The 11832-nt window shown below is 36.3% G+C and overlaps 1 protein-coding gene across 1 annotated transcript; it reads right to left on the bottom strand.

The window, feature by feature from the left end:
• Window positions 1–775: 775 nt before the first annotated feature.
• LOC103278990 (F-box/LRR-repeat protein 8) lies at window positions 776–8536 on the bottom strand. Its single transcript, XM_008111731.2, has 3 exons — window positions 8416–8536; window positions 4498–4702; window positions 776–2626 (listed from the first exon to the last, which is right to left on the bottom strand). The coding sequence occupies exons 1-3, from the start codon at window positions 8516–8518 to the stop codon at window positions 1651–1653; spliced, it is 1284 nt and encodes a 427-aa protein (XP_008109938.2). The 5' UTR covers window positions 8519–8536; the 3' UTR covers window positions 776–1650.
• Window positions 8537–11832: the final 3296 nt, after the last annotated feature.

Consider the following 11832-nt stretch of genomic DNA (forward strand, 5'->3'; position numbering starts at 1 on the left):
AATGAAAGCTCACTGTATTTGGACGCACAAAAGCTGTGAATAAAGATGCAGCCTCATGCAAAGAGAATACCCTTGCTTGCACAAACACAGAAGGCCGAGAGGTCAGCACATCACGGGAGAGGGCCTGTTCCGTCTCCCAGGAGTTTGATTTTACAAGCTGCCCATAGTTGTAGAAATAGCACCTGTTTGCATTTGTTCCAGGGTTGCTGCAGATTCTGCAGCACTCTGATGGTTAGCTATTAGTAGAGTTTATAGCCAGCTCAGCAAAGTCTTTGCTGCTTGCAAATGTATCTTATTGTTCTGGAGACCACCCCTTTTCCGGGGGAAAGAAGGCTCCATTTTGAGAAGCCTCTTGCCTTCTAGACTGAAGAAAAACGAACTTAGATGTGCTTGTGTGGCCAAGCCAGGCCAACTCTGACAAAGCCATCATAAGTACTGACCTGCCTTTAAAACCAGTGCTGAGCATAAATAGGGAAAGACCTGTTCTTTCTAAAAATAGTAGCTTAGCACTGGGGCAGAGAATATCTCAGGATTTCTCAGGTTTAATATGCTTTTCCTTAATCCCTCCTTATTATCCAACATATTCGCTTATCCAAGCTTCTGCTGGCCCGTTTAGCTTGGATAAGTGAGACTCTACTGTATAAACTTTCTAAATAAGAAAGTGACCCTCAATGGAAAGTAAATGTCCACTATCAAGATCAAGTGAATGGAAGATAAGCTGTTTTAAGACAACTTTGCTTTCAGTATGGACTAATAAAAACACCAGGCCAAGGTGTAAAATGATCCATATTTATTAAAAGCGAGCCTTTATTGTGAATATTGCCAATAATGCTTGAATGGCTACAACTATAAAAAGAGTCGGAAAACATTAAAATCTTCTCCTGTATTAAAAAACACTTTAAAATAGAACCTGCATCATCCACAGCAATTCCTTTGTGCTCCCACCTCCATGTTGCACCAGTGGTTTAAAGCAAAGATGGGAATCGGGAAGCCCTCCCCGTGGTGGTGGACTACAAGTTCCAGCACCCTTATGGTGAAGAATGCTGGGAGTTGTAGTCCAACATCCTCTGGAATGGCCTCCCAATTTCCTCTCCTGTTTTAGTGATCCTGACGAACACAGTGCTATGTGGTTTCCATGGATATGTTCTGGCAGCATTTTCTCCTGATGTTTTGCCTGCATTTGTGGCTAGCATTTGCAGAGGATCCTCAGAAGATGCCAGTTACAGATGCAGGTGAAACGTCAGGAGAAAATGCTGCTACAGCTTGGAAACCACAGCACTAAAGTGATTCAGGCCGTGAAAGCCTTCGATGATCCCGATGAACGTCCCGAAGAAGTGTTTGTCTCATTGTTCCAAAGACGCAACATACTCTGGCAATCGTGGTACCAGTGGTTTGAAGAAAAGATAGTTCCAGCAGCCCATAGTGACAAACTGCTGGGAGTTGTAGTCCAACATTGTCTAGATGGAGTTCCCATTCCCTTTCCTGTTTTCGTGACCCCAATGAACGTTTGAAGAAGTGTTTGTCCCATCGTTCCAAAGATGCAGCTCATTCTAGCAGTCAGTTTAGCCATATATTTTTGTCCATTTCCTACTCCAAAGGCCATTTTGCTTTGTATTGGAGGCATGTGGGCACATCCGCATGCTGACCAAATCACTGGCATGCTGTTGGAGTGTTGCACAACTGTCTCGCTGTTGACAAGAGGTATCTCCTGAGTTTTGGGCAATGCGAGAGGAACGCTATCTTCACCTCCGAGGAGACCGGGCAGTAACAGTAGACCTCTCGGAGATTCGCGCACCGCTTGGCCAGTTCAATGAGCGCCGCGTTGAGGTTGTCCGAGGCGGCCGTGGAGAGCTCCAGCACAAACAACGTCCTGCTGTAATTACGAGCCGCGAGCGTCAATTGCTCCACCAGGCAGGAGAAGTCGTTGAAGCGCAGAGCGACCACGGGGATGACGGGGTTGAGGATCTGGGCCAGCATCGTGGGGTGAACCTCGCCCGTGAATTCCAGCCCCACGCGGAAACGCGGGTTCCGCCGCAGCATTGCCCTCCACATCTCGTCGGGGATGCGGGGAAACAAGCCGTTGTAGTAAATCTGCAAGTGCTGGAAGGGCTGCCTGCTCGGATTCAGCATGACCTGAAAGACGTTCACGGACAGGCTGACATACGGGACCCCCAAAATAGAGAGATGGGGGCAAATGCCCAGAATGTCTGAAATGGTCTCCGGTCTCACCATGATGAACCCCAGGGCGCGGTTGTTGATTAGGAGGGCACGCAAATTCGGGCTGCTTATCGCGATCAGTCCCACCATCATGTTGTCTAGGGCGAAAGGCATTTGCCTCACGTCGAGTGACTGAATCTTGGCCGTTCCCAGTTCCTGGCAGAACCTGCGGATGCTCTGCAAGATGTCCTGACCCGAGTAGCAGAAGGGGCTGATCCCCGTGCAGATGACCCACAGAGCCCGCAGCCAGCACTTCTGCTTAGTCAACATGTCAAAGAGGTCACAGGTGCTCTTCCGGTTTTCCTCTCGGCTCTGATCGAACATGATCTTCAAGGACCGGATGTGCTTCACATATGGGAGAATCCTCACCAGCATGTCTTGGCTCATCTCCAGCGAGTCCTCCTCAAAACTGAAAGAAGATTGGATCGTATAAACACAGAATCACAGGCTTGGAAGAGACCCCCTCCCAGGGGTCCTGAGTGGAAAAGTTGAAGAATATAAATAATAATAATAATAATAATAATAATAGTGTCCAACGTGTGATCCAACGTGTGATCCAATACAACAGCCAGCAGAGTGTCTGCTGTGGACTCGTTGTGTTTCAAATAATAATAATAATAATAATAATAATAATAATAATAAGGACCTCAAGATTGAACTTCAAAGACTCTGGCAGAAACCAGTGCAGGTGGTCCCGATGGTGATCGGCACACTGGGTGCCGTGCCAAAAGATCTCAGCTGGCATTTGGAAACAATAGACATTGACAAAATTACGATCTGCCAACTGCAAAAGGCCACCCTGCTGGGATCTGCACGCATCATCCAAAAATACATCACACAGTCCTAGACACTTGGGAAGTGTTCGACTTGTGATTTTGTGATACCCTGTTTCCCCTAAAAAAGACATCCCCAGAAAATAAGACCTAGTAGAGGTTTTCCTGAGTTGCTAAATATAAGTCCTCCCCCAAATGTAAGACCTAGCAAAGTTTTTGTTTGGAAGCATGCCCGGCGCCCGCCAAACAAAACACCAGAGCATGTAGGATTGGTAAATGTACATACCAGTTGTACATGGAAATAATGGTAGTAACAAGAAATTCTTGATAGGATTCAGAGTTTGTCTGGTTATGCTGGTTTGTGATGACAACTACTGCACAGTATATAATAAATGTTGATTTTTTTGTTCAACAATAAAAGTGAATTCTTCTTAATGGAAAAATAAGACATCCCCTGAAAATAAGACCTAGCACATCTTTGGGAGCAAAAAAAATATAAGTCACTGTCTTATTTTTGGGGAAACAGAGTATGAAATCCAGCATATCTATCTTGTTTGCTGGGTCATAATAATAATAAAATAATAATAATAATAATAATAATAATAATAATAATAATAATAATAATAGCAACAACTGGACAATCTGGACAGAAAAACAAGAAAACTCATGACCATTCATCATTCACTGCACCCTCGCAGTGATGTTGACCGGCTATATCTGCCTAGAAGATCAGGGGGCAGAGAACTCTTGCAAGTAAAACAAGCAGTCAAAGAAGAAGAACATGCCCTGGCAGAAGATGTAAAGCAAAGCGAAGAACCTGCTTTGATTGAAGTCAAAAATCAGAAACTCCTCAAAGCACAGCAGACAAAAAACCAGTATAAGAAAACTGCACTACAAACTAGAGCTGACAGCTGGCACAACAAAACATTGCATGGAAAGTTCCTTGACAAAATTGAAGGAAAAGCTGATAAGGAGAAGACCTGGCTCTGGCTCACGAATGGGACCCTGAAGAAGGAGACAGAAGGCCTGATCCTTGCAGCCCAGGAGCAAGCCATCAGGACAAAGGCAATTCAGGCCAAGATTGAAAAATCAGCTGATGACCCAAAATGCAGACTGTGCAAGGAAGCTGACGAAACCATTGATCATCTCCTCAGCTGCTGTAAGAAAATTGCACAGACAGACTACAAACAGAGGCACAACTATGTGGCCCAAATGATTCATTAGAACTTATGCCTCAAGTACCACCTGCCAGCAGTAAAGAACTGGATTATGAATACAGTAGTTTCTCACTCATCCAACCTTCACTTAGCCTACGTTCTGTATTATCCAACGCAGTCTGCCTTTTAGTATTAAATGTTCGCTTATCTAAAGTTCTGCTGGCCCATTTATATTGGATAAGCAAGACTCTACTGTATCATTTTCTAAAAGGTGATGATCTCTAATCTGTCATGCTTTTCTTAAAAACAAACAAATCTGGGTAATTTCAGAACAGGAAGGGTCTCCTTACCGGATTTCTGTGAAACTCCAGACGGAAGAGGCAGAAACCGCGTCGGCCCAGTCCTGGCAGACATAGGAGCTGAGGATCCTGTTTCTGACGGGCAGGAAGGAGAAAATGTAGGAGAGGATCTCTCTTGGGATGAAATTCCAAGGGCTTTCCATGGCCAATCTCCTGATGCTATTGGTTGACACCTGCAAGATCTCAACAATCCTCCCTGGATTGAAAGAAAAGAGCTTTTCAGCCCAGTGTGGACAACACATGGCCTGCAGGCAGCATGGAGACCCCAAAAGTCAAAGCATCACCCTTGAAGGCAGGCATGGGCAAACTTCAGCCATCCAGGTGTTTTGGACTTCAACTCCCACAATTCCTAACAGAGAAGCCCAATGACCAACTGAACATTCTTAATGGGTTGGTAGGAATTGACCTTGGTTTTGGGAGTTGTAGTTCTCCCTTATCCAGAGAGCACTGAACCCAGTAAGTGTGAGATCTGGGCCAAACTTGGCACACAGACCCAACATGGCCAACTGCGACTACTTCAGGGTTTGCGGGTGATTGCCTCAGGAATCTGGGAGTTGTAGTTCACCCTTATCCTGCCAATGATGGATCTAAACTTAAATGATATTACCTAATCAAAAAACAATGCTTTTTTTTTAATAATCCGGGCACCGCCGGGTCCATAAGCTAGTAAGTAACATATATAAAATATATTATATTATATTATATTATAATATATTGAATAATATATACACACACACACACACACACACACACACACACTAGCTGTGCCCGGCCACGCGTTGCTGTGGCTTAGTCTGGTGGTGTTGGTCAGTCTACATTAGGTTGTATTTATGCTGTGACCTCCACCCTTCTTTATACTCACATTAGTAGTAGTATTTGAAGTCTGTTACCTTGTTCAATTTTTCAGTTTTGTGGGTCCGGATTGTGTTTTGTGGTGTGATTGTGTTGTTACAATCGGGAGGCAAGGCTTTTGCGTTGTGTGGTCAAGTTTTGTATTTCTGGGGCATTTAGTTGTGTGCCAAGTTTCAAATTTCTGGGGCGTTTAGTTGTGTTGTTATAGTCACAATGCTTTGTTGTGAGTTTTGTGCATCCGGATTGTGGTGTGGTTGTGTTGTTACAACCAGGAGGCAAGGCTTTTGCGTTGTGTTGTCAAGTTTTGTATTTCTGGGGCGTTTAGTTGTGTTGTTATAGTCATGATGTATTGTTGTGAGTTTTATGGGTCCGGATTGTGGTTTTGTGGTGTGGTTGTGTTGTTACAACCAGGAGGCAAGGATTTTGTGTTGTGTTGCCAAGTTTTGTATTTCTAGGGCATTTAGTTGTGTTGTTATAGTCATGATGTGTTGTTGTGAGTTTTGTGGGTCCGGATTGTGGTTTTGTGGTGTGGTTGTGTTGTTGTAACCGGACGGCAAGGCTTTTGCATTGTGTTGCCAAGTTTCGTATTTGTGGGATGTTTAGTTTTGTTGTTATAGTCACTGCGCCCGCAACTTTATCCTTTTATATATATAGATGAGTCACAAAAAAACATTAAAATAAGAGCAAAGGGAAACAATTAACTGGACTATTGTATATAAATATCATATTGATATATATAAATATCACATTGATATATATAAATATCATATTGATATTGTAATGTAATACAGTATAATAATAATAAAATATAATATTAATTATTACATGTTATATTACTAATAATATTACAGTATAGTGGTATAGTACAATATAGTAATATACAATGCTGATACTGTGCTATGCTAATAATACAATATATTGTATGTACGTATAATTTGTAAACACTCTTCGAGGTGAGAAAAACAGGATATAATTTTTTTTATATATATATATATAAAATATTATTTTATATATATTATTTTAATGTTTTTTGTGACTCATATATATATATATATATACATACATACATATATATGAGTCACACAAAAACATTAAAATAAGAGCAAAGGGAAACAATTAACTGGTCTATTGTATATAAATATATTGATATATATATAAATATCATATTGATATTATAATGTAATACAGTATAATAATAATACAGTATAATATTAATTATTACATGTTATATTACTAATAATATTACAGTATAGTGGTATAGTACCATATAGTAATATACAATGCTGATATTGTGCTATGCTAATAATATAATATATTGTATGTACATATAATTTGTAACAGCTCTGAGACTCCTTCGGGGTGAGAAAGACAGGATATAAATTATATATATATATATAATATATATATATATATATATATATAAAATTTTATATATATTATTTTAATGTTTTTTGTGACTCATGAGTCACAAAAAAAGTATTAAAATAAGAGCAAAGGGAAACAATTAACTGGTCTATCGCAAGCCTCCAAAATATGCAAGATAATTTTTAAAGTAATTAAATTAATGGGGAGATTATAATAATACAGTAAGTCTATTTTTAAAGAGAATACTGTAACAACTCTTTTATTCTATTTTATCTCAAAATAAAGATATTTCAACCAAGATTTTACTCTGTTTTATCCCAAAATTATAATTTAACAACTCTTTTATTCTACTTTATCTCAAAATAAAGGTATTTCAACCAATATTTTACTCTGTTTCATCTCAAAATTATAATAATTTAAGAACTCTTTTATTCTATTTTATCTCAAAATAAAGATATTTCAACCAATATTTTACTGTTTTATCCCAAAATTATAATAATTTAAGAACTCTTTTATTCTACTTTATCTCAAAATAAAGGTATTTCAACCAATATTTTACTCTGTTTCATCTCAAAATTATAATAATTTAAGAACTCTTTTATTCTATTTTATCTCAAAATAAAGATATTTCAACCAATATTTTACTGTTTTATCCCAAAATTATAATAATTTAAGAACTCTTTTATTCTACTTTATCTCAAAATAAAGGTATTTCAACCAATATTTTACTCTGTTTCATCTCAAAATTATAATAATTTAAGAACTCTTTTATTCTATTTTATCTCAAAATAAAGATATTTCAACCAATATTTTACTCTGTTTCATCTCAAAATTATAATAATTTAAGAACTCTTTTATTCTATTTTATCTCAAAATAAAGGTATTTCAACCAATATTTTACTCAGTTTCATCTCAAAATTATAATAATTTAAGAACTCTTTTATTCTATTTTATCTCAAAATAAAGATATTTCAACCAATATTTTACTCTGTTTTATCCCAAAATTATAATAATTTAAGAACTCTTTTATTCTATTTTATCTCAAAATAAAGGTATTTCAACCAATATTTTACTCTGTTTCATCTCAAAATTATAATAATTTAAGAACTCTTTTATTCTATTTTATCTCAAAATAAAGATATTTCAACCAATATTGTACTCTGTTTCATCTCAAAATTATAATAATTTAAGAACTCTTTTATTCTATTTTATCTCAAAATAAAGATATTTCAACCAATATTTTACTCTGTTTTATCCCAAAATTATAATAATTTAAGAACTCTTTTATTCTATTTTATCTCAAAATAAAGATATTTCAACCAATATTTTACTCTGTTTTATCCCAAAATTATAATAATTTAAGAACTCTTTTATTCTATTTTATCTCAAAATAAAGGTATTTCAACCAATATTTTACTCCGTTTTATCCCAAAATTATAATAATTTAACAACTCCTTCATTCTATTTTATTGAAAAACCAAAATAATAATATTTTAACAACTATTTCATTCTATCACAAAACAAACAAAACTGCTAAAAGGGGAAACTCTCAACCTTTATCCTTCCCACCCACCCACCTTTGTAAATGAACTTTATATTCCAAATATTCCCTTTGTAAATGAACTTTAGAAATTAAAATTAATTTTATTTTTCCCTCAAAGGTCTTGCTTGAGCGCGAAGCAACCTCCTCACCTGCTTTCAGAAAGCCCCAGTACGCATGCGCGTCGCCTGCGGGACACGCGCTCTTTTTAAAGCCCATGGAAGCACGCGCGCTCCAACTGCGCCTGCGCACCATCACCACCGCGTCGCGCCTAAAAGAAGCCTCTCTGCAAGAGGCGGTGGACTGAACTGCGCAGGCGCGGAGACTGAAGTTTAACCCTTTTCCTCCTGGAGGAAAAAAAAAACTTTTCCCAATGGGGAAGAGGCAGCAAGGCAGAGAAATTCCAGCAAGTGCAAAGAAAGTTTGCCTTGACCTGGGGGAGCGTCCACACTGCTGAATTAATACACTTTAAATTCATCCATTTCATCATGCCATGGTCCAGTGCTGTGGAGCCTTGGGAGTTGTAGTTTTCCAAGGCTTTATTATTATTATTATTATTATTATTATATTTATAACCTCGCTTTATGTCCCCAAAAGCATTAATTTAGCAAACTTTCAATGCATCATTATTGTTGTTGTTATTATTATTATTGTATTTATACCCTGCTTTATGTCCCCAAAAGCATTAATTTAGCAAACTTTCAATGCATCGTAATTGTTGTTGTTGTTGTTGTTGTTATTATTATTATTATATTTATAACTTGCTGTATGTCCCCAAAAGCATTAATTTAGCAAACTTTCAATGTATCATTATTGTTGTTGTTTTTGTTATTATTATTATTATATTTATAACTCGCTGTATGTCCCCAAAAGCATTAATTTAGTAAACTTTCAATGCATCATTATTATTGTTGTTGTTATTATTATATTTATACCCTGCTTTATGTCCCCAAAAGCATTAATTTAGCAAACTTTCAATGCATCATTATTAATGTTGTTGTTGTTGTTATTATTATTATATTTATAACTCGCTGTATGTCCCCAAAATTATTATTATTATTATTATATTTATGCCCTACTTTATGTCCCCAAAAGCATTAATTTAGCAAACTTTCAATGCATCATCATTATTGTTGTTGTTATTATTATATTTATACCCTGCTTTATGTCCCCAAAAGCATTAATTTAGCAAACTTTCAATGCATCATCATTATTGTTGTTGTTGTTATTATTATTATATTTATACCCTGCTTTATGTCCCCAAAAGCATTAATTTAGCAAACTTTCAATGCATCATTATTAATGTTGTTGTTGTTGTTATTATTATTATATTTATAACTCGCTGTATGTCCCCAAAATTATTATTATTATTATTATATTTATGCCCTACTTTATGTCCCCAAAAGCATTAATTTAGCAAACTTTCAATGCATCATCATTATTGTTGTTGTTATTATTATATTTATACCCTGCTTTATGTCCCCAAAAGCATTAATTTAGCAAACTTTCAATGCATCATCATTATTGTTGTTGTTGTTATTATTATTATATTTATACCCTGCTTTATGTCCCCAAAAGCATTAATTTAGCAAACTTTCAATGCATCATCATTATTGTTGTTGTTATTATTATATTTATACCCTGCTTTATGTCCCCAAAAGCATTAACTTAGCAAACTTTCAATGCATCATTGTTATTATATTTATACCCTGCTTTATGTTCCCAAAAGCATTAATTTAGCAAACTTTCAATGCATCATTATTGTTATTATTATATTTATACCCTGCTTTATGTTCCCAAAAGCATTAATTTAGCAAACTTTCAATGCATCATTATTGTTATTATTATATTTATACCCTGCTTTATGTCCCCAAAAGCATTAATTTAGCAAACTTTCAATGCATCATTATTATTATATTTATACCCTGCTTTATGTCCCCAAAAGCATTAATTTAGCAAACTTTCAATGCATCATTATATTTATACCCTGCTTTATGTCCCCAAAAGCATTAATTTAGCAAACTTTCAATGCATCATTATTGTTGTTGTTATTATTATTATATTTATACCCTGCTATATGTCCCCAATACCATTAATTTAGCAAACTTTCAATGCATCATTATGATTATTGTTGTTATTATTTTATTATGACACAACTGTGATGTCTGGTGTGTTGTGTTCCAGAACTTTGTCAGTCTGGATTCGGAAGTCCCACAGTATCTTTGCGTGCTCATTTTCCAATACTTTTGCAGGTTTGTGATCCCACCAGTTCTTTGCTGCTGGGAGGTGGTACTTGAGGCATAAGTTCCAATGAATCATTTGGGCCACACAGTTGTGCCTCTGCTTGTAGTCTGTCTGTGCGATTTTCTTTTCTTTTTTTTAAAGTATATTTTATTGGTGTATATCAGTTAAATAACAACGAAAGAGTGAGAACAATAATTTTGACAGAAAGTGAAGAAAGTATAAAAAAAATAGAAGATAAAAGAGAAAACAAAAAAAGAGAAAAAGTGTGTGTGTGTGTGTGTGTGTGTATATATATATATATATATATATATCAAAAAAAGGAAAAAAATATATTGGTAAAAATGACTTCCATCTTCGCCTTTGCGTTTCCCATTCTATATAAACAAAAGAGGGTGATACAAAAAAACCAATATTGAATCAACCTCATTGTCCATAATAATAAGGACACACCCTAAAAAAGAGATATTGTCCTTTATTTATTAGCTTAGTCATTGCTTCTTTACCTTACCAAAAGCTTGCGAAGAAAGGTACAAAAAGGTTTCGTCCTTTTATTCTTCATCACTTATCCTTCAACTTCTTTCTGTTTCAAATTCTTTTACTTTAGACCAGTCTGTGTATCTTAACGAAGTCCCTGTATTTTTCTTTAATAAAAAAGTTAGTTTATCCATATCTTTTATCTCTTTCACCTTCTGTCTGTGCAATTTTCTTACAGCAGCTGAGGAGATGATCCATGGTTTCGTCGGTTTCCTTGCACAGTCTGCATTTTGGGTCATCAGCTGATTTTTTGATCTTGGCCTGAATTGCATTTGTTCTGATGGCTATTATTATTACAGTAGAGTCTCACTTATCCAAGCTAAACGGGCCGGCAGAAGCTTGGATAAGCGAATATCTTGGATAATAAGGAGGGATTAAGAAAAAGCCTATTAAACATCAAATTGGGTTATGATTTTACAAATTAAGCACCAAAGCATCATGTTATACAACAAATTTGGCAGAAAAAGTAGTTCAATTCGCAGTAATGCTATGTAGTAATTACTGTATTTATGAATTTAGCACCAAAATATCATGATATATTGAAAACATTGACTACAAAAATGCGTTGGATAATACAGAACGTTGGATAAGTGAGACTCTACTGTAATACATTTCAAAGCAGATAGCCTGGATAATATATAGCAGTGTAGATGGTTGGCCAAAGTGTAGATGGGCCAGGCTTTAGCTGCTATAAATCCTGCTAACTGGAAGGTTGAGATTTCGACGCCCAGGTCAGGGTGAGCTCCTGACCTTAGCCCAGCTTCTGCCTTCCTAGTAGTTTGAAAACAAAT

This window comes from Anolis carolinensis, unplaced genomic scaffold (genome assembly GCF_035594765.1).
Source record: "Anolis carolinensis isolate JA03-04 unplaced genomic scaffold, rAnoCar3.1.pri scaffold_9, whole genome shotgun sequence".
Taxonomy (NCBI): Eukaryota; Metazoa; Chordata; class Lepidosauria; order Squamata; family Dactyloidae; genus Anolis; species Anolis carolinensis.